Raw genomic sequence first — 24,280 nt, 5'->3', positions numbered from 1 at the left:
AATGACATTTCTCAACCAAGTGAATGAATATCTAGAATGCTTTAAGAATCCCAGTCTAATTAACAGACATACATACCTTGGCAACATTGATAAACTTTGTGATGACTTCTGCTCTCTGCTGAGGAGTTGGTTTGCTAAGAACCATCAACTGGACCCACTTAGAGATTCCATTAAATAAAGCAATAGATCTCTCCAAGGTTGGGTTATTCTCCAGGCAGCCATGGATGACATAGCTTTGGTAATCAGTGAACTAGTAAAGCAAGAATCAGAGACTCTGAGTTATAATGGAGTCTTTGAAAAATCATAAATTAGAATGTTTCATGGAAGAGGTGAGACAGTTTCACAACAACATCACTATTTCTTTCATTTCACACTTACATGGCATCTTACACATATGAATATACTATGAATAATGACTATATCTGTACCTTTAACATGCTGTTTCACTGCATTTCACTCTCCCATACACAGACACACAATAATTACACACCATAGTGTTGGTGAGGAGAGCAAGGGACAAGACTCAAAGTCACATTCCAGTGAGTCCAAAATTTGCTGGATCTTAAGATCCACATGGGGCATTTGTAAAACACTGGTTTCAGGAAACCTGTTAGACCTAAAGGATCACTGTTCCAGAGGAATAATCTAAGAATCTCCATTTTTCACCCCTACTGGTGATTCCAATGGTTGGGCAAGTTTGAGATACAATGGCATGCATTAAAGAAGAGGAAATGAACATAACGATCATAATTTCAAGTCAGAATAAGCTTGCAAAATTGTTCTCAAGAAAAGAAGAGAAAAAAAAATAGTAACTGAAGTAAGGCCACTCTTTTGCAAAACAGATACATTTTCTTGAAGTCAGCATGGGAGTCATCAGATATTAATATTAATACACAAGAGCCTCCTATCATATAAACAGAGCACGAGGTTTCCTCTCATGGCCTGCCTGTGGGGTCTCAAAAGGTCCTCTCCAAGCAGGATTACTTAGTGAAAAGAATCAGTCTTTCAGAAATCCATACTTCTGACCTCATGTTTTTCTTTGCAAGCAATAATGTAATTCATTCTTTGGCATCTTGGAAAAGGAGTGACATGCCCAAAAGTTGGTGAGACAAAAACAAAAGCTACTTGTGAACAATTGTGGAAATAGTATAACAAATGGAAGGTGAGTGAGTCGGTGGCTAGGAAAAGACCACAGTCGAAAGGAAGAAAGGGGTCATAGAGAAGGAATTCTATCAAGACACAGAAAGAGAGAAAAATTTAATCCAAGATCTCCATCCCTGAGAAAGAAACAGCCTAATGTTAAGATTCTTCAGAAAGCTTACAGTTCCTAATTTCAACCTATACCCATAATTAGGCATTTATACAAATCCCAACCTAAATAAATATTTCTTCCCCCCCCCAAATGATGGGCCCAGCCAAATGTGTTCACTTGGGAGACATCAATGGAGCTAAATAAACCTTGAATGGTTAAATCTCCACCAAGTATTTAGAAAATCATGCTTTAATCCTATGAAAGGAGACATTGAAAATAGCGACAGAAATATAGCTCCTGAGCCATAAAAGAAAGACAGGATAATATTTATCTTTGGTTAAAAGGGATTGTTCCTGTGAATTAAGGGCACTTTTCCAGAGGAGCACAGTGACAGAGGCTGCCAACAGTTCAGAGTATGAAAATGCAGCTCTTGGGAAAGTTGGCATGGAGGTTGTTATCCTTGGAAGAATAAATGTCCAGTTTCTTACTGAGATCCTTCTAAAAGATTTATGCTCCAGAAAAGTGAGGTGCTCGGCCAATTCAATGGGCTCCAGATGGTCGAACAGCAAACAGGCTTTTCCCTTCTTGGATACTTTTTTTCTCTGTGTGACTCTTCTCATCCAGTCATAGGAAGGACTATGAAAGAAAAGCAAGTCTGGTCAATGTGTTGAAAGCCCATTGCACTCAGTGGAAGTTATTAACCTACTGACTCTCTAACTCTTGGCCTGCTTCCAGGGGCTTGTGCAAAATACACACCCTGCCCTTCATGTTTGAAGAGAAACCCACTGACCCATTGCCAATAGAACATAATCTTCAAGTTGTTTCTCCAGACAGGGTTGGTTTGCATGGATTCATCCAGAATCTCTTACTTGGTCTTTCTTGTGAGCAGTAAGGTCTGAATCATGAGGGATTTTGTCAATATATAGTTGGGATGGAAACCACCAAAATCCATATGGTCAGCAACATATGGATTATCTGAAAAGCTTGTTATAAAAACAGAGGCCTGGACCTCACTACCAGACATTCTGACTTACTAGGAATGAATAATCTGAATAATCTATTTTTTAACATCAACATTTATCAAACGCTTGATGTCCCAGGCACCACTATAATCACAGGTATTAACTCATTAAATCTTCACAACTCTATCAGGTAATACTATTATTACTTCCATTTTAAAGATGAGAAAAAATAGGCACAAAGAAGTTAAAAATTTATCCAAGCTCACATAGCTAGTAAGTAGAGGAGTTGGGCTGAATAATCTATATTTTTAACAACACCCCTAATAATCCCAGGACCATTCACCATGGATCACTCTTGAAGAAGTATTTTAGGAAAGAAGACTAGAGTATGAATGCCTAGGACACAAAAGTATATATATTTTCAATATGGATAATAATACTTAAAACCCTAAAATAGCTTTATCTATAAAGTTAGCTAGTAATATAAAATGCTAGCCTAATTAGCACCAAGTTCCTAATTACTGAGCTGATCAGTTCATGGCACAGCTATGGTCCACATTTGCACAGCCTCAGGCCGGCATGAGAAGCACCATGGTACAGAGCATCTCGAAATTGAATGAGCATATGTATCACTTGGGAATCTTACTAAAATGCAGTTTCCAATTCTGCAGCTTTAGGGTGGGGCATGAGATTCTATGTTTCTATTGAGCCCCCGCCCCCAGCTAATGCTGGAGCTGCTGATCCACAGAACACAGTGGCAAGGGCATAGGAGACTAGATTCAGTAACCAAGTACTGAGCATCTATTAGGTGTCAAACACTTTCACATATTATCACATGTACCTCTTGGGTGCTCATTATAACCCCATGAGAAAGGTACAATTTCTACTTCACAAACACAGAAATTGAAGCTTGGAGAGATAAACTGTGTCCAACGGGACTGTGCTCTTCGCAGCAAAGCTTTCCTCAAAGAAGCACACCTTGGTTCTGAACAGGTATGGATGGAGGTCAAGTGGGATCATCGCTACTCCCTCCCCCAAAAAGCAGACTCATCATATTTGAAAGAAGCTTGCACCATTCTTACATGCTGGATATGTCGATGAGACTGGTGTGTTTCTCGTATCCCAGTTGACTAGCTACTTCCCGGAATTCCTCAGTCATACGGATCAAACCGAGGTCCAAATTAAACTCTGCAGGAAATTTCACAATCCAGTACCTAAAAGACATCAAGTATGTTTGACAACCAGAAGATTTCAAGCTAGATCTCTGTGGAAACTATGGTGTCATTTTACAGATTACATTTAACAATGTTTCAAGACCATACCTCAAATTAGCAATCTCTTATCCCCCATCTATCAGGTTGAGTCTTGCTCTTTCCTGCTTCAATCAAGGACCCAAGTCCACCACTCCTACTTTGAGAGTCTCTTTCTCTCTAGAACCACAGCTGAGAAGAAACCCTTCTCCCAACTCATGGCAAGTAGGTGGGAATGTGTATAGTGAGGGAGTAGAAAAAAAAATGAATGCACTCTTTCTCGGAGCTGCTTTCATCCCCTAAACACACTGACCAGTGCTTAATTGTCCAAAAGAAAGATAAATTCTGTGTCCCCAGCAACAGAAAGTGAAAGTGAAGTCGTGTCGGACTCTTTGCGACCCTATGGACTGTAGCCTACCAGGCTTTTCCGTCCATCGGAGTTTCCAGGCAAGAGTACTGGAGTGGGTTGCCATTTCCTTCTCCAGAAGATCTTTCCGACCCAGGGATCGAACCCTGGTCTCCCGCATTGTAGGCAGACGCTTTCCTGTCTGAGCCACCAGGGAAGCCGCCAGCAACAGAGGAGAGCCATTTTTAATGAAATCAACAAAAGGGGGACTTGAGTCCATTTTACTGTCAGATTAGGTCTGTAGTTTGGGGAAAAGAAAACTGTCAATAATTCCAGAACCAGAAACAAGACAATTAAGTTTGTAAGTACCTCATGAAGTAGCAGATCTTTAATCGAAATTCATCACAGCTTTCTCCACTGGCATTTCGATAGGTACACTAGTTAAGGGAAAAAAATCCTTGGACGTTGTTTCCTTTGCACAGATCTGTGGCTGTTTAATCAATTTAGATGAATTCCTAAGAAGAGGACTATACTATTAGGGTGACATGGATGTTCAAGTGGGGAGAAAAGTGGGTTCTGATGACATCAGTGCTAAATTACTAGCACCATATATTATTGCTCTGAGATGTATTTTTTTGGTCTGGAAGAGAAGCCACTTATACAGTGAATTTTACCTTCCTGAGCACTTACCAAATGATGACTGTCAACTGTAATGACAAATGTACTACTAACTATAGATAATTTAAAATGAATAGTACATAGAAGCACCATTTTAGCCAAAAAGATTTTATATGTAGGATTAATGGAATATGTAAGTACTCTAATTTCTTTAGTATTTGAAAATGTTATCATTTTGGGGTATAGTAATATACACATCTTGCTGTTATTTAGTCTCAAGTCTATTTATTCATACTTTTTAGCTAATATTTACTGAGTTCATGCTATATGCCAAGTACCATGGATATGCAGCGAGCAGGCAATCCAAAGAGAGGGAAAATCTAGAGAAATGTGAATTCACAGGTGGTTTCAACTCCCATATAATCTGCACTTTCAGATATTAAGCTTTACCGTGTCTAAATACCCCTTTCTATTTGTGTTTCATATGGCAGTGGACATAATGATGATGAGAATACTGTCTGTGGGCACATTTTGTGGAAAGTGTTTGGACCCTAAGGAGGGAATGGGGCCAGACTAACATAGTTCCCTCCATCCTTCTCTACATACCACCTTTCAATAGCAGGACCCGTGGAACCCTGGGACCACAAGGTACTAAGATATTGTTCATTTCCAGGGACCTCTGTTCAGGGTGAATGTTCCCTTCTCGTCTCTAACACCTACTCCCTGTCTGAGGTTGGGGGGATGGTTGATGATGGAGTGAAGAAGTAGAAAGTGGAGGAAACTTGAAGGAAGCAAATGGAAGCCAGCTAGCCCTAATTACACTCAATGGCCCCACTCCCTCTCAGGCTCTCACTGATCTGCCCTGCAAGGCTTCTCACTCATCTGCAGGACCCCTGGGCTTGCAGCAGGCAGACTACAGGAACCTACGTTAGCAATTATATAATAAACACTAGATCTCAGGGACTAAAACCTCCTTATAAGTATGTGACTATTTCGTAGCCATTTTTCAGTCATTTGGCTTTTAACCACCTTTTAGGATTGTACCATGCACAAAAGTGGTGGATTGCTAAAAGTCCTTATTATAGAATGGGGTTTCTAACTATGGTTATTTCCTTTGCCTTTATATCAGAAGAAAATCTAAAATTAATGTCAATCAACAGATTATAATAAACCTGCTAGAATGTTCCTTGTGTCTCACCAGCAAGGGACGATGTGAAAATTTAGGTGGTGTTTATGCCTGAGCCAGATCATATTATTCTGGCTGGCATTTCCATATGTCTAAACTGTATCCTCTAGGTCTACCATTCTGCCTTCCTAAGAGGAATAAAGTAACTCTTGAATCAGTGTTAAACATTCTTTCATTATACTAATAGCAGAAATGTTAAAGACAAGTTAGAAACATTCAGGCTACAGCTCCTGTTTCATTTCATATCAAGTGGTTATTTTCAAGTAGAGCCAAAACATTCAGATGGATAATCAGCTATTTGGTCAATCATCTGAATGTTTTGTCTAGACATCTATATATATTCACAAAACAGCTGGATAACTGACTGAAGACTGTTTATTCATCTTAATTTACTGGCTTTGGTTAGACACTTCATCTAAGTACAGAACTTGATTTATGATTGTAAAAATTACACAGTAGTTAAAAAGATATATGCAGAGAAGTTTTTCTGCCAATTCAGTGGAAGACAAATACCATCGGTGCATGAGTAGAACTATTCTTGGCAAATAACTATTATTCAGCTCTCCATTGTCATCTGTTAAAAAATAAAAGAAGATTAAGAGGTGAGGAGACAATAGCACATACTGCTTTTCTCTTTGTCTAATATCAGCAGAGAAACATTAGTGTCAAAAAGTTCTTGTAGACCCAATTATCATTTTCCTCCTACTTCTGGTATTTCCTTGCAAATTAAGTGGGTAGGTCTCATCCTTCCTCTGGTGTACAGTTGCCAGGTTTCACATATAAAAATACAGGAGATTTAGTTAAATTTGAATTAAGGCAAACCACAAAGAATTTTTTAGTACAAGTATGTCCCATGCCCTATTTACGACATACTTATACTAAAAATGTGTCTCATCTGCAATTCAGATTTAACTGATCATCCTGTATTTTATCTGGCAACCCTACTCTGTCTGGTTTAACTCTTCCTAAAACAATCAATTCAACAAACAATTTCTTTGTGATTCTATTTGTAAAAAGAATAATCCAAAATGCTACGGTAGTTAGACAACATGAAAAGCATATAGCTGTAAAGTCTACAACTTTGGAGGAGATATAAGACTTATAGACAAACATAGAAAGTAGGATATTGTGCTATTCACACATGTCTAAGCCAAAGGACCAAGAAAGGATCACAGCAGCATGTATCATGTCCATGAAAAAATCAGAAAGGACTATGGTGAGTGGAGGAAGCAGTCAGCATTCCTGACTGGGGAGTAGAGGAATGATACTATGAAGATTTGAGATGACACCTTAAATGAGGCCTGAAGCAGAATTTCAATGAAGGAGTATGATAAAGGCATAAAGGCAGAAAGATGCAGGGAATGTTCCAGAAATATTAAGTGAACAGTATGTCTGGGTATTAGCTGTGGACAGTAAAAGGAAGGAAATGCATGGGGCAATGATACTGGGGAGACAAACTGGGGTTAATAAAAAGGCCTTAAATAACAAGGTGCGTGAGTGTGTGCTAAGTCGCTTCTGTCGTGTCCAACTCTGTGTGACCCCATGGACTGTAGCCCGCCAGGCTCCTCTGTCCGTGGGATTCTCCAAGCAAGGATACTGGAGTGGGCTGCTATGCCCTTCTCCAGGGGATCTTCCCAACCCAGGGATCGAACCTGCGACTCTTACGTCTCCGCACTGGCAGGCGGGTTCTTTACAATTAGCGCCACCTGGGCAGTCCCAAATACCAACGTATGGAGATTGACTTCTGTTCCACAGCAACACTTGCAACTGAACTGGGGGAGGTAGAGTAGCAAGATGTACAAAAGGGAGAAAGGCTCCTACCAAACATCTCAATGCAAGTGCTCAGCAGCTCATCTAATGTCGCTGCTTTCCCAAGTCCACTTGACCCCATGGTTATGCGCCGCCGTCAAAAAACTAGGGGCATTTTCAACGTCATGCAGATCATCTCCATAACTATGCAAGTGGGTGATGTTTGTGCTTAGAGGTGGTCTCTGTCCTAAAGTCTCAGGGCTCTAAAAAACAAGAAGAAAAAATATCAGACTAGAGTTCTGCCAGACTAGTTAACATATCTTTAACTAGAGTTAAAGCATGGCTTTCCTACCTGAAAAGATAATGACTTCCATTTACTCTGTATTTCTGCAAGAAAATTATCAAAGTGATAAGAGATTGTGTGAATCACCATGATGGCAAAATGCCTGTGAAACTATTCCTTAGCATGTATGATGCTCTGAGACCATGGGAATGTGTGTGTGTGTTAGTCACTCAGTTGTGTCCGACTCTTTGTAACCCCATGGGCTGTAGCCCGCCAGGCTCCCTTGTCCATGAAATTCTCCAGGCAAGAATACTGGAGTGAGTTGCCATTTCCTTCTCCAGACCATGGGAATGTTCCCTATCAAATAACATCTTGTTTTTCAGTTGAAAAGAATTTACAACATTTTACAATTTCTTTATTTTCTTAAGTGATAAAGACACTCAGGAGCATATTATCATAAACATTCAGTTCAGTTCAGTCGCTCAGTTGTGTCCGACTCTTTGCAACCCCATGAACTGCAGCACGCCAGGCTTCCCAACTGCTGGACTCTACCCAAACCCATGTCCATTGGGTTGGTGATGCCATCCAACCATCTCATCCTCTGTCGTCCCCTTCTCTTGCCCTCAATCTTTCCCAGCATCAGGGTCTTTTCCAATGAGTCAGCTCTTCGCATCAGGTGGCCAAATTGGAGCTTCAGCTTCAACATCAGTCCTTCCAGTGAACACCCAGGATTGATCTCCTTTAGAATAGACTGGTTGGATTTCCTTGCAGTCCAAGGGACTCTCAAGAGTCTTCTCCAACACCACAATTCAAAAGCATCAGTTCTTCTGCACTCAGCTTTCTTTATAGTCCAACTCTCACATCCATACATGATTATTGGAAAAACCATAGCCTTGACTAGACGGACCTTTGTTGACAAAGTAATGTCTCTGCTTTTTAATATGCTATCTAGGTTGGTCATAACTTTCCTTCCAAGGAGTAAGCATCTTTTAATTTCATGGCTTAAATCACCATCTGCAGTGATTTTGGAGCCCAGAAAAATACAGTCATCCACTGTTTCCCCATCTATTTTCCATGAAGTGATGGGACCAGATGCCATGATCTTCGTTTTCTGAATGTTGAGCTTTAAGCCAACTTTTTCACTCTCCACTTTCACTTTAGTTCTTCTTTACTTTCTGCCATAAGGGTGGTGTCATCTGCATATTTGAGGTTATTGATATTTCTCCCAGCAATCTTGATTCCAGCTTGTGCTTCCTCCAGCCCAGCATTTCTCATGATGTACTCTGCATATAAGTTAAATAAGCAGGGTGACAATACACAGCCTTGACATACACCTCTTCCTGTTTGGAACCAGTCTTGTTCCATGTCCAGTTCTAACTGTTGCTTCCTGATCTGCAAACAGGTTTCTCAAGAGGCAGGTCAGGTGGTCTGGTATTCCCATCTCCTTCAGAATTTTCCACAGTTTATCATGATCCACATAGTCAATGGCTTTGGCATAGTCAATAAAGCAGAAATAGATGTTTTTCTGGAACTCTCTTGCTTTTTTGATGATCCAGCGGATGTTGGCAATTTGATCTCTGGTTCCTCTGCCTTTTCTAAAACCAGCTTGAACATCTGGAAGTTCATGGTTCACGTATTGCTGATTACTTGGATTAATTTTATTACAAGTATATGAAAGTGAAAGTGGCTCAGTCATGTCTGACTCTTTGTGACCCCATGGACTATAAACTCCATGGAGTTCTCTAGGCCAGAATACTGGAGTGGGTAGTCTTTCCCTTCTCCAGGGAATCTTTCCAACCCAGGGATCAGACCCAGGTCTCCTGCATTGCAGGTAGATTCTTTACCAGCTGAGCCACAAGGGAAGCCCAAGAATACTGGAGTGGGTAGCCTATCCCTTCTCCAGAGGATCTTCTCAACCCAGGAATCAAACCAGGATCTCCTGCATTGCAGGTGGATTCTTTACCAACTGAACTATCAGGGAAGGCCCTACAAGTATATATAGAGAGATAAACTTTAAAGCGCAAATATGAGGATTATGTAAATGTGATCACGTAAATGTTGAACAACTGGTAAAAAAATATTATTTGCATAACTTTTCTAATAGTATTAAAAATATTAACAATAATCTATTGAACATCCACATTATGTACCAGGTTTTATATCAGATGTTTTGCATATATTATCCAACTTGACCTTCACAGCAATACTGTAAGGTAGTAATTATGATTTCCAGTATAGACACAAGGTCATGGGGTTCACAGAAATTTGGCAGTTGGTCTAAAGCCATATAATTATTAAGGCCTTGAATCAGAACTCCATTATAAAAGTTTTTGTTTTCCCTTTTTCCCTTGTATTGCTCTCCCAAGTGCGGACATCATGAGCTGTCATAATTTTGCCCCCTAATCTAGTGTGAAAAACAGCACTTCACACCGTCTCAAAAAGACAATATAAACCAGGTTATTTGTCACAGAGGTAGAAGGAAACGTGGGCCTGAGAGCTGTCCATTTTATAGCAACGGCATGGGGAAAGTGGGATTAGAAACAACCTCTCCGAGATGCTTATACCAAAAGTGTCCCTGTAGGAAACACAACGTCATTTTATTTTACAGAGCAAGTCCTTGATGCCAGCTCCATACAAGGCTTAGAGAAATGGAGACATCATCATGATGTAAGACAGTTATCCACTTTGAACCGTTTAGCAGGTAAATGTGGCCATTCGGACTGCATCTCTTGAACTGTTTAAAGTCAATGTCTCTTTTACTCTCAAAGTTTATTTATTCCTTTGTAGTCATGGAGCACCTGACAATTGCTAGGCACTAGGCAAGGCACTGAGGCTGCCAAGATGAACTCATCATCACCTCATCCCTGCCTTCAGTGGGCCCAGTCAATTTCAGAAGGCAAACACATGAATGCAAAGAAAAGAAAAAAAAAAAAAAAAAAAGCCTAAGGTCCACACATGCGGCTGCATTAGTTCAACGATGCCACTGAAGACTGACATCTGAGTCTATTCACCAGCTAAATAAATCCGGTGGAAACACAGTCTTGAGCTAAAGGTACCACTCTTAGAGTATCAAAAGAAGAATTATTTAATGTGTCATAAAAATAACAGAAACACTGGATCAATGCTGAGCCACTTTGATACTCAAAGGGTTTGTGAAATGGGATTGTTAAAGTAGTGCGGAACCAACTCTTACATCTCTTAACAAAGTAACCTTATCAGTAAGACCCTTCCCGAACACCATAATTTAACACAACACCCTCTCTCCATGCCCACCTCCCAACTGGCATGCCCTATCTCTCTTCCCGGATTTATTTTTCTTCATAATATGTATCCCCATTTAAGATGCTATATATTTTACTTGTTCATCTGCACTTAAATCTTTCTAGCACTACATACATAAGCTCCATGAGTACAGGAATTTTTGTGTTAGCTCTCTGGTATTTTCCCCAGTTCCTAAGATTTTGCCTCTCAAAAAAAGAATTTGCTGAATTAATGAATGAGTAAATGGATGGATAAAGAAAGAGTAAAATAAAAATGATAAAATGCTGGTCTTTGAATATGTGTATATTTGGAAGAGTGGATACCATAAAATTTTAAGAGGTTGTTTTTTAGTTTGTTTTAGTACTAAAAGCTACTAAACTGTAGCTAGTTTAGTAGCAGCTTTTAGTAAACATTACTGGAACAGATGTTTTCTAGATTTTCTGCAGCTTTCTAGATATGATAGTACCTGCCTATACTCCATCGATAATAAGAACTTGGTACCTCTTCCAGGACATTTTGCAGCAGAATTTTTCTGATTTTCTTAATGCAAATTCTGTCAACCCCACAAAAAGTCAACGATAATAAGAACTTGGTACTCTTCCAGGACATTTTGCGGCAGAATTTTTCTGATTTTCTTAATGCAAATTCTGTCAACCCCATGAAAAGTCAACACTGGACAATTGACAAGTTTGATTACCTTCTTATATCAGTTCAGTTCAGTCACTCAGTCGTGTCCGACTCTTTGCGACCCCATGAACTGCAGCACGCCAGGCCTCCCTGTCCATTACCAGCTGCTGGAGTCTACCCAAACCCATGTCCATTGAGTCGGTGATGCCATCCAACCATCTCATCCTCTATCATCCCCTTCTCCTCCTGCCCTCAATAAACAGGCTTTTTTTTTTTTTTAATCTTGTTAATGCTTGCTAATGAAGAGTAAATGTATTACTTAGAACCAAACAACCTAGATTAATTAAACTAATTCTGAGGTCAAAACCAAAATTATTCAGCTAGTATGGGGAAGGTATTGACTTTCCCCAGAGGGTTAGAAGTAATCTGGCACCAAAGACCTGTCACCATATTTGGAGTTATATTTGTGATCTGCAAAGAATCAGTACATGAGAGCCAGATGGACAAGGCTCTCCAGTTACAATCTGTTTCTGCAATCAGGAGATGTATCTGTGTCCCTGTTTAGAATTCTATCACCTGCATATGTACCTGAGATCTCATTTCATTTGTGTGGATATTATTGTGTCTACAACTGTTTGTTCAAAAGTAAAGTTTCTTTATTACAAAGGCAATATGCATTCATCACTTAAAATAGGACAGTAATGAAAAAGGAAAGAAAAATCATTATCCACAATTTCATCATCCAAAGAACTCTTGTTAATACCATGGCATGTTTCTTTTGGTTTTTCCTCTCATAATTATTTTGGCAAGTTTCTTACATAATCTACAATAGTTTAAAGAAATACTTACCTATTGGTCTTACACAGATAGATATCCAGACCTGAAGGAATATTAAGGGCAGTTTTCATCACTGGCAAATGCATTGAGGATGCAGTCTGCTGAATTGGTTTATCCAACACAAATAATAAGTACTTTGGAGAACCTGATAAAAGAACAGAAATAAATCCCCAGAGTTAAATAATAGGAGCCCCAAATAATCCATTGCATTAAAGCATTTCCAAAACCCTTCAGTTATAAGTGGGTTTGAGATTTTTGTCTAAACATCACCCACAAAATTAATTAAAAAGACAATACATTTGAAGTAGTTATTTGGTGCCATGATATTTTTAACATCAAATTGTTTTTTAAAAATAAAATAAATTCCAGCCAATTAAAAGCTACAAGTACGGAGGGCTTCCCTGGTGGTCCAATGGTTAAGAATCCACCTTCCAAGCAGGGGATGTGGGTTCAACCCCTGGTCAAGGAACTAAGATTCCTCATGCCGTGAGGCAACTAAGCCCCTGAGGGAACTGGAAAGAAGCCCTCACAACAATGCAGATCCAGCGTGCTGCAACTAAGACCTTATGCAGCCCAAAAAACCTGCAAGTGTGACAAAACCAAAATTTATACACAACATACAACATTATTTTAGTCCAAATATACATCTATGGGTAGATTACATATTAAGAATTTCCAAACATTGACTTTTGAATGTTAGTAAATCTCTGAAACAATTTGTTATGGTGATCATGAAACTGATTCTAAATCACTCCTGACAGTCTTAGTGAGAATGTCAATGTTATTTTATTCCATGTTGTTTAGTCTTCTGATGGCTTTGGACTTGCTTTCGTGTTGATAGGTACTCTCTGGCTTCGATGAAAATTATTGGTCCCCAGCATAAACATTTTTCACAGGTTTGAAAAGGACACAGTAAGTCAAAATTTCCCCAGAGCTTGAATTCTTTCTAAGAGAGAAAGTCTCACCTCAAAAGAACAATAGACTTCTGTTGGGTGTGATTTCCAAAGGCCATGATGCCTTCACACAGCAAAAGACTTTCATTAATGTGACTTGTGAAGACCCAAAAAATCCTTGTGAGGTGGCTTAGGACAATAAGAATGATGCTTTCAATGTTAGAGATTGTGCAAAGGAGCCAACTCCATGCAACTATACATGGACAGATCTTAAGAGTCCCAGACTCTTGACTCAGAGCATTTAGTTTTCCAAAATCGTGTTTCAATATCAGATAGACAAACGGGGAGAATTTTACTACTGTGAGTAAAATGCCATTACCATTCTGAGTGAAATGCCATTAACGCTAATTACTAGACTGTTTCAGACTTTATTTTGGGGGGCTCCAAAATCGCTGCAGATGGTGACTGCAGCCATGAAATTAAAAGACGCTTACTCCTTGGAAGGAAAGTTATGACCAACCTAGATAGCATATTCAAAAGCAGAGACATTACTTTGCCAACAAAGCTTCGTCTAGTCAAGGCTATGGTCTTTCCTGTGGTCATGTATGGATGTGAGAGTTGGACTGTGAAGAAGGCTGAGAGCCGAAGAATTGATGCTTTTGAACTGTGGTGTTGGAGAAGACTCTTGAGAGTCCCTTGGACTGCAAGGAGATCCAACCAGTCCATTCTGAAGGAGATCAGCCCTGGGATTTCTTTGGAAGGAATGATGCTAAAGCTGAAACTCCAGTACTTTGGCCACCTCATGCAGAGAGTTGATTCATTGGAAAAGACTCTGATGCTGGGAGGGATTGGGGGCAGGAGGAGAAGGGGACGACAGAGGATGAGATGGCTGGATGGCATCACTGACTCGATGGACACGAGTCTGGGTGAACTCCGGGAGTTGGTGATGGACAGGGAGGCCTGGCGTGCTGCGATTCATGGGGTCACAAAGAGTCAGACACAACTGAGTGACTAAACTGATTGAACTGACTGACTAGACTGTTTGAGTCAGAAGGTAACATAAAAGGCACGCACCGTCAATCTTGCAAAAAACTGGGTGCTCGGGAAGGTGTCTCCCTTTGTACACAGTTCCTCTTCCCTTCCCATATTTAAAAGCATTTAAGTTGAGGACTTAAGGTGAAGTATTATTGAAGATCAATGTTTAGAAGTACAGGAAGAGATGTTAATTTAGAGAAAGAAGAAGGAAATAGGAGAAAAAAAATTCTGTGACACTAGGGCATCCAGCGGCAGGTGGCCTCATCAGCAATGGAATCGAATTCCTGAAAGCGCTGAAGCCAAAGTAAGGTAATGACTGTCATAGATGTTGTAGACTAAACTCCCAGACAGCGTCTAGGAAACATGCCAGAATAACAGCAAAGGTTGATTGCCTGTAGCTCTAGGATTGCAGAATTTATAAGGTGAAATATTACATCTAGTAAGTATGCAAGGAATAGTGTTGAAATTATATTGGCCATATTAGAATTTCCAAAGATAGTTTTGTCTATAGCACTATCTCTGTTGCAAGAAAAGACAAATAAAATCTCTTGAAAGATTCTTCCTTCCTAATGGCAGATATGGTCTTAATATATAAGTAACCATAAGTATGTTCCCACACTCATATGACCTTCATATGGAGACAAGGGGATTGCTCCAAAAGCCTAAATCCTTTGCTAAAATGAGCAGTAGTTATTACAAACTTTCACACTTTAAGTTTTAACAACTAAGGTGTCACAGCATTTGTAATTCTGGCAACACTCAAGCTTAATCTTCCTTTCTCTACAGAGACATGAAATTTTAAAAGTACTGTGATTATATTCACTGAGACTCCACAGTAGAATCAAGATTATTGAGTTCAATAAGAGAAATGACAAAACTATGAAAGACAGTTAATTTATTTGACAAATATTGTAAGTAAGTGTTAAGTGTTAGTCACTCAGTTGTGTCCAACTCTTTGCAACCCCATGGACTTTAAGCCCACCAGGTTTCTCTGTCCATGGAATTCTCTAGGCAAGAATACTGGAGTGGATAGGGGATTTTCCAGGGGATGTTCCTGACCCAGGGATTAAACCTGGGGCTCTTGCATTGCAGGCAGATTCTTTACCATCTGAGCCACCAGGGAAGTCATGACAAATATTGGGTTGGCTCAAAAGTTCATTTAGGTTTTTCTGTAAGATTGTACAGAAAAACCCAAATGAATTTTGTGGCTAACCCCTACACTTATTGAGTATCTACTGGACACCAGATACCAAGCAAGGTACACTTGAGTGGCTGGTAGAAAAATTTGGAGACAAGCAGAGAGAAGGATAAATTGACGAACAAGACAAACATAATTCTTGCTCTTCAGTTCAGTTGCTCAGTCATGTCCTATTCTTTGCAACCCCATGAACCGCAGCACACCAGGCCTCCCTGTCCACCACCAACTCCCAGAGTTCACCCAAACCCATGTCCATCGAGTCGGTGAGGCCATCCAACCATCTCATCCTCTGTCATCCCCTTCTCCTCCTGCCCTCAATCTTTCCCAGCATCAGGGTCTTTTCAAATTCTTGCTCTTATACTCCAGCAAAGAATTAAATAAGAAATTAAAGTATCCTGTGAAGGGCTGGAGCACTAAGACAGTCTAGGAGTCAGATGAGTTTTAGCCAGGCCAAGTGTGGGTAGGATGATAGCAATTAAGAAAAGTTAAAAGATATTTAGACTGACTGATGTATTGAATGGGGCAAGAGATGAGCCTAAAAAGGTCAGTAGCAATAGCTCATGAACTGTATTGTTAGCTATATTAAGGAGTTCGGGCTTTATCAGAAAGGTAATGAGAATCCATTGTTTTAAAAGTAAGTAGGAGAATGGTATGATCAAATTTGGATTTTTTAAAAGATTCTTCCAGCTGCAATATGGAGGAGAAATTAGTAAAGACTACACTAATGACCAGTTCATAGTCAGTTATAACTATCTATGCAAGAGATATAGGTTATCTAAAACAATGTGTGGCAGTGAAAACAGAGAGATGTGATTGGTCACAGAGCATATTTTGAAGGTAGATCCACCAAGATTTGCTGATCTGTTGGCTATGGGGAATGAGGAGAAAGGAGGAATCAGGGATAATTTCCAGATTTCCAGCTAGACATCTGGTTGGGTTACGGGCCATTTCCCTGAGACTGAGAAACTTAAGGAACGGGGGAAGGAGTAGGAAGTTCATGGAGAGGGCAGCAAACAATGAATGCATTTTTGAATGTGTGGAGTTAGAGGTGTCTGAGACATCTTAAGGGGAATGTTGAGTTAGCTTCTGGATATCTGTTACATGTTTAAGTGCTAAGCATCAGTGGAAAGGGAAGTTTAAGGGGCAAGAGAAAAAGAACTTATATAACAAGGTCTTTGGAAAGACAACAGTGATGGGCTGTGCCCAGGTGGAGGGATTTACCTTGGATAAAGCAGAAGGTTGCCTCTTTCAATGTAAAGGCATGGAAGAAGAAAAAACAGGTACAGATACAGGTGTATGTGTCCTTTTGATAGCAGGAAGTCAAGGAAGTTCCTGTCTAGTGACTTCTATTTACTCTATAAGAAGGAGACAAGGTCATCCGCTAGCAGGTCTGATGGAAGCAGATCTGAGGTTTACCCAGAGGAGAAAAGAAGCAAAAGATACTGTATAAGATCAGAAGAAAGAAAGCAGAAGTATTGGGATAATTTTCATCAAGAATAAAAGGCTGATTTTCTCTTCTTCTGGAGTTTGTTTTGAGAGGAAGTTTAGTGTTCCTTGTTCCTTGGGTGACATTACTTACTCATTTCTTCTGTATGGAGCAGGCAATTCTGGGTTTCTACTGTTATCATCTAGTCACATAAGTTTCTATAAGTATGAACCTCAGAGCTAAAGCGTGGTTGGCATTTTCTGGATGGTTTCCATATGAGGGCATGGGGCTCCCATCTCACCCAGCTTTGCTTACAACAGGGAAGATGGAGACAGATACTATTGGAAAGGAAACTATAATAAAGAAATAATTTACCTACCACACTTTGACTTGCTTCAGGAAATTTCATTCTGGCAACTTCAACCTCAGCACTCATTCCCATGTTCTCTACCTTTCTAGTCAAGATTTCTCTGTCTCGGACCCACCACGCACAATCTCCAATGGTTTCATTACCTGTTACTTTTTAAAAGGTCATATGTCACATGACACATTACTGTTGCTCACTATTCAGATTGAGCATTCTTTGGTTATTTCTGTGTTGGTCTTGTTTTAATTTTCTTTTTAATTTCTTTCAATGTCAGCTCTGAGTTCTTGGAACTTATCTTTCTACTTTATTTCCTCCAGTCAGCTACTTTTGCTCGAGTGCTCTGTTAAAGTCTCATTGCCAGCATGGTCAGGGTTGATTCTATCATAAAGCAACTTAGAAAGTATGATAGTATGAACTTAGAAAATGAACATAGTGCTAATAGCAAAGTTAAAGCATTTCAAATGGGCCATAGTGATGACCCATAGAAGAAAGTATCCCACATTTACAGATAGTGGATCAATATTTCCAAATTCTATTTAAGACTGACCAGAAGCAACAGCCATGAATAATATTGAATCTCTCAGATATAAAAGCGATTTTTTTCATTTTTGACTTAGATAGGTTTATTTAATGTCACAATGAGATTTTCCTGAGTTTTAAATTTTTATTTGTTTTGCTTGTTTATTTTTTTCTTGCAAAGAGCTTTTACTAAATTAATTGAGCATTAATAATAAATGTTGTCCTGGATTCTAGAAAGCAAAATAATAATAACTTATACAAATACTACTTGTTGGAGAGTATAATGTGACAGACATAATGTTGGGGAAATTACCTATATTAGGTTTAAATCTTATAACACCCTGAAAGCTAGGTATTATTATAACCATTTCATAGAGGAGGAAATTGAGGCTTGGAGAGGTGAAATTATTTGTCCATATCATATTATTAGTTAAGTGGCAGAGCTAAGTCCATGTGACTCCAAAAATTTATATTCTTTTCACTATCCAGACAAATGTTAGCTGTTGCTAATGCTTGCCTATTAGATCCATTTTTAGGCATTATCTAGAACAAATGTTTACTGTTCCCTTTGCTTAGCTTCTAAGCATTCTGTCACTGGCACTATTGTCTGAAAATGAATAACAATCATTATTACAGCAAGCTCGACAATTTAGGGACTCACTGGTACCAAACACCGAACAGAAGTCAATAACCGTCTCAGAGCTCATCTCACAAGACCTCATAGCATTTTTCTGTGACAATTAAGTATTGGCAAAAAGGTTGCATTTTATTTATTTTTTCTTGGTTAACAGTATTTAGTACTGACAACCAGACTGACATATTTGCAGTTCAATGAGAAATTAAAGTCTTGAAGAAGTTCTAGCAATAAATGCCATGGAAGAGAACTCAAACCAGGGCTCTGTGACACCCTAGAGGGGTGGGATAGGGTGATAAGTGGGAGGGGATATATGTATACCTATGGCTAATTCATGTTGATGTCTGTCAGAAATCAGCATAATATTGTAAAGCAATTATCCTTCAATAAAAAAATAAAAAAATTTTAAAAATGCAGTAAACTCTAAAGTCCAAACCAAGGGGGTATTTTCCTTGCATTTGGCTGTAGACGGACATGGAAGAGTATTAACATATACACATATTAGGCATTTGCAGTCAGATATTTTCTAGATGGACATGTTCACCCACACAGAAAGGTTATGGCAACTCCAGTATTCAGATTGTAAATATCCCCCAAATAAGACCCAGAAATAGGAGATGCTTAGCTCAGAAGTTAACACTTTAAACTTTGGGAAAATAGGGTTTTTTCTTTAAAGATCAACACTTTCTTCTCCTGAAGATGCCAATAATATATTCATACCAATCCTGTCTGTGGCACTAGTTCTTTGGAAAGATGTGGTTCCAAATGCCGTGAAATAAAGTCATATTCCCTTACCCTTTGATTGCTCATTTACCTTAGAGTGAGTGTATGATGATGATGATGCAGGAGGAGGAGGAAGAGGAAATCATCTTTTTGAGTACTACAATCCAGTCACTGTGCTGAGCACTTTACCCAATGAATTCTCGAAGGCCAGGCCCCACCACAGAAATCCAGCAATAAATAAAATGCAGCAAAAAAACAAAAGTTGACTCTGAGAAAACACCCTGATGCTGGGAAAGATTGAAGGCAAAAGGAGAAGGGGGCAACAGAGGATGAGATGGTTAGATGGCATCACTGACTCAGTGGACGTGAATTTGAGCAAACTCCAGGAGATAGTAGAGGACAGAGGAGCCTGGTGTGCTACAGCCCATGGGGTGGCAAAGAGTTGGACATGTGGCTGAACAACAACAACAGCACTTTGTTATTTGTTACCAAAAGAAAATGCAAGGAGGCCTTGTGGGGTGAGCTCTGAGCTAGTTATTAACTTCCATTTAGTACTTAGTGCCAACACTAACATCCTCATACCTGTGAACCCACCATGAGCAGGAGGACATTCTCAGTAACTGGCATGGGGGTTAAGTAAAACTCAGGTATCTTCCCACTGGGATTCAGCTGACAGTCTCAGGGAACAGAATCTATACAAAAGAGGCTCCAGAGGAATGAAAACATTACACAGACCACCACTGAGAAGCAAGAGAATATGAACAGAAGACACAGCCTGGAGGACAAAATCTCTCTCTTACCTATCACCACTTGGGGCTGGGAGTGGAAGCTGCCTGTCTCTGAAGGGACTGGGAGAGGATTTCAAAACCTGAGTTCTAAGTTGTTACAAAGGAATGCAGCAAGAAGATAACACAATGAAATATTGCCTTCAAATTGTCTCCATGCTTTCAGAGAAAGGCATGTGTTTGATTGAGCAAAAAGGCCAGTGATTACTACTTACCTATGAAATGTTCAGCGCTGTGCTATGAGCTGAAGGTATAAAGAGCTGTTCATAAAGACCCACATCCCTGTAAGGGAGACCCATTATAAACTGGTTATTATAAAACAGTGTTAAGTCCAGTATCAGAGACATATGCCCAAGACATTATAGGAGCCTAGGAATTGGACAAATTTAACCAAGAGATTCAGGAAGGCTTCCTCAAAGAGAGGACCCTGGAGAATACTGAGTTTATGGATCACAAAACGAAAACAGAAAATACCAGCAAAATTCACTGGTGTCAGATAGCAAAGTGGCTAGGATTATGAGCATGATTTTAGAACTGGGCAGGAGATGGATATTACCAATCTGCTATCAAAACTTCGCATCATATGAAAAAAGAATAAGAACACACGGAAGACAGTATTTGGAATAAGAGCTGTTAAGGGTGAAATGATTGGAGCTGGGCAGGTATGAGTTGAATTTTGAAGATTTAAAAAACATATAAGTAATGAATGTACCACAAAAAGATAGGAACTGTACAATGTTTGATCATTATCATTATTTAATTTTATTACTTGCACTAATAAGCTTTAAAAACTAGATTTCTTACATTATTTTGATGCTAATTCTGTTTACAGAGATACAGACCTACTTGAAGATGTAGTCTTAATTTCTCCTTTTCAAGTGAACTGTACAGTGTTCTCATACAAGTGAAATATTCTTCTAACACTTCGGTGGTGGTGGTTTAGTCGCTAAGTCGAGTCCGACTCTTGCGACCCCATGGACTGTAGCCTGCCAGGCTCCTCTGTCCATGGCATTCTACAGGCAAGAATACTGGAGTGGGTTGCCATTTAGTTTATATTTATGTTTTAATTAAGTTTTATTGGAGTATGGTTGCTTTACAATATTGTGTTAGTTTCTACTGTACAGCAAAGTGAATGAGCTCTACGTATATAAGTGAAAACATCTTGCACTTGCTCAGAAACTCATATGCTTATAGCATTCTTTTTTTAGTGTTATGAAAACTTTACTTCTATTTTTTATTTTTTTAATTATCAAAGATTATAATTGTACAATATTAAGAAGTATAGAACAAAATACAATTATTAGAGGACAATTGCTTTAGTGTTGGCCTCTGCCATACATCAGTATGAATCAGCCACAGGTATACATATATCCCGTCCTTCCTGAACCCCCTCCCATCTCCTTCCCATTCCATCCCTCTAGGTTGTCACTGGGTTGAGCTCCTTGTTTTACACAGCAAATTCTCACTTGCTATCTATTTTATGTATGGTAATGTATATGTTTCTATGCTCTTCTCTTAATTTGTCCCACTCTCTCCAAGTCTCAGTTTGAAATTATTCCTGAATCAAGGATTTGGAGATACACTTTTTATTGGAACCAATTAAAAGTAAACTATTGTAACCTCCCCAAAATGCTTTTTTAAAAATTATTTCTGTATTCTCAATCAAATATACACAGCTTGAAGCCCATAATTAGAAGGCACCACTTAATGATTCTATTTCAGATTTTTCTCCTACAGCAAATGTTTCTTTCTGTCAAAGAAAAACAAATCTCAAGAGGTGGTGATATCTCTTCCTCCCATCTAAGACATTAACTAATTTCACCTTACTCCTGAAAAGAGATTGCAGTACATACCAACAAAAGAGAAAACATAAGTGAACAGTAAATTTCAGTCCTATCTTCAGTCCCACTTAATTTCTCTAAGGTTCACTTTCACCATCCCTAACATGAGAGAAATAACATTACCCTGCCTTCCCCATCAGACCAAAAATTACCTTCATTTATAAAGATTTTAAGGGCATTAAACACAACAGGAAAAAAAAGGAAGTCCTAAAATTATGAAATGTTCTGAGCTATATTTGAAAAGTTGTTATTCAGAATTTAGAATATATTTCCACATTAGAACAATACTATAAATGGATTACTAGTAGATTCACACATGGAGGACAAGGAGATTGGTGGGGATCTGTTAAAAATACTAAAAAGAACTTTTGGAATTCTCAGGAAGTTTAGAGGTCGACAGCACTGGTTCCCTATCAGAATCGAACCCGGGTCTCTTGCATTGCAGGCAGATTCTTTACCAACTGTGCAACAAGGGAAGCTCCATGTGCCAAATCAACCTGCAGAAATTGTGTAACTTCTGGAAACATGAAAGTAATAAATATATTTAGTTAGACAAAGGGGAAAGAAAGAGAGAGGGAGAGGAAGATAGCTTTTTACAAAGTCACTGTTAGAGTTAGAAGGGGCAAAGAAATGGGAGTAAGGATTTTGTTGGCACAGTTATAAAACAAGGGAGGAGCTGATGAACTGGAGCTAAATCGTTAGCAGTTTATGGACACATGAAATGTCTTTCCCGGCCTCAAACAAAGAACACAAGCTTTCCAGTGGCCATCTCTCCTCTTTCCCCACCCTCCACAGCCAAGTAGAATTTGCTGGCTTGATTTCATCCCCTCTTCAGCCAGTCAAAATCAATTCTCCCTCCACTCCCCACCCCCACACCTCTCCAAAAACACTCTGGTAGAGAAGTCAGTGCGTTCCGTCACAAGTTATAGCAAGGCTCAGCTACCATGGGTTACCTCCTAACCACTGCTGCTGCTGCTGCTGCTAAGTCGCTTCAGTCATGTCCGACTCCGTGCGACCCATAGACGGCAGTCCACCAGGCTTCCCGTCCCTGGGATTCTCCAGGCAAGAACACTGGAGTGGGTTGCCATTTCCTTCTCCAATGCATGAAAGGAAAAGTGAAAGTGAAGTCGCTCAGTCATGTCTGACCCTCAGCGACCCCATGGACTGCAACCTACCAGGCTCCTCCATCCATGGAATTTTCCAGGCAAGAGTAACGGAGTGGGTTGCCATTGCCTTCTCCACCTCTTGACCACACTCACCCTGAAATTCTCCCCTTGGATGATTTTTCTGCCATCTCCTCTTCCCTGATTTCCCTCCTATGCCTCTGGTCACACCTTCCCAGTCTGCAGTGCAGGATCTTGTACTGCTGGGGGTTGGCAGTCTCCATGACTTTCCATTTTGCCTCAGACTCTCCATGTAAACTCATCCACAATCACAAGACTCAGCCAGCACCTCTGCGTCACTGACTCCAGATGTGGTGTACAGCACAGCAGCAGTCCCCATCTTTTTCGCAGCAGGGACCAGTTTCATGGAAGACAACTTTTCCACAGATGTGGTGGTGGGAGGGGTGGTTTGGGGATTATTCAAGCACATTACATGTATTGTGTACATTATTTCTATTATTATTACATCATTCTACCTCCGGCCATCAGGTATCAGATCCCAGAGGTTGAGGACTACTGCTATAGAGGACAGAGTGGACTCTGGAGAGAGGCACGCTTGAGATAACATCTAGGCTCTGCTCCTTATTAATGAGTGACTCTGGGAGAGTTCTACTTAACTTCAGGGTAAGTTTGTATTTCTTACCATCATACGTTGCTAGTGGAAATGTAAAATGAAGCAGCCACTTTGGAAAACAGTTTCACAGTTCCACAAAAATATAAACATAGAGTTACCATATGGTTGAGAAGATTCACTCCTAGGTATATACCCAAGAGAATTGAAAATGTATGTCTACAAAGAACTCGTACACAAATATTCATAGAAGTAATATTCACAATAGCCCCAAAGTAAAAACAACCCAAATGTCCATGAACTGGTGAATGGAAAAACAAAATGAGGTGTATCTATACAATGGAACATTATTTAGCCATAGCAAGAAATGAAGTACCGATACATGTTACAAGAATAAACCTCCTAAATAAAATTGCTAAGTAAAAGAAGCCAGACACTAAAGGCCATATATTGTAAATTCCACTTGTATGAAATGTCCAGAATAGGCAAATCTAGCAGGTAGAGACAGAAGGTAAACCATTAATAGCAGTGGCCAGGGGTTGAGGGAAAGGAGGAGGAGGGAGTGACTGAGAGGACTTCAGGGTTACATTTTGGGGGTGATGAAAATGTTCTGGAATATTCTAAATTCCTTGCGAATATACTAAAAATGCACTTTTAAAAGGTATATTCTAGAAAATAGATTCAGCTAGTGGGAAGCTGCTGTCTAGCACAGGTAGCTCAGCTCGGTGCTGTGTGATGACCTAGAGAGGTGGGG

At 39.6% G+C, this 24,280-nt stretch overlaps 1 protein-coding gene across 6 annotated transcripts in view; it reads right to left on the bottom strand.

The window, feature by feature from the left end:
* RASGRP3 (RAS guanyl releasing protein 3) overlaps positions 1–24,280 on the bottom strand; it is a 118,610-nt gene that overhangs the window by 37,087 nt on the left and 57,243 nt on the right. For 4 of the 6 annotated variants that reach the window (XM_061432058.1, XM_061432056.1, XM_061432055.1 and 1 more), the window contains 7 exons: positions 12,384–12,516; positions 7,436–7,626; positions 6,086–6,188; positions 4,180–4,242; positions 3,297–3,428; positions 1,741–1,888; positions 77–250 (listed from right to left, as the gene is read on the bottom strand). In XM_061432058.1, the coding sequence (XP_061288042.1) occupies positions 77–250; positions 1,741–1,888; positions 3,297–3,428; positions 4,180–4,242; positions 6,086–6,188; positions 7,436–7,505 (690 nt within the window). In that variant the 5' untranslated portion in view covers positions 7,506–7,626; positions 12,384–12,516. Of the gene's footprint in view, positions 1–76; positions 251–1,740; positions 1,889–3,296; positions 3,429–4,179; positions 4,243–6,085; positions 6,189–7,435; positions 7,627–7,715; positions 7,751–12,383; positions 12,517–24,280 lie in introns of all 6 variants that reach the window. The other 2 variants (XM_061432059.1, XM_061432060.1) reach the window with 2 other exon arrangements.

Source organism: Bos javanicus, chromosome 11 (assembly GCF_032452875.1).
Source record: "Bos javanicus breed banteng chromosome 11, ARS-OSU_banteng_1.0, whole genome shotgun sequence".
In the NCBI taxonomy this organism is placed as follows: domain Eukaryota; kingdom Metazoa; phylum Chordata; class Mammalia; order Artiodactyla; family Bovidae; genus Bos; species Bos javanicus.
This window is presented reverse-complemented; position numbering and strand designations above follow the sequence as displayed.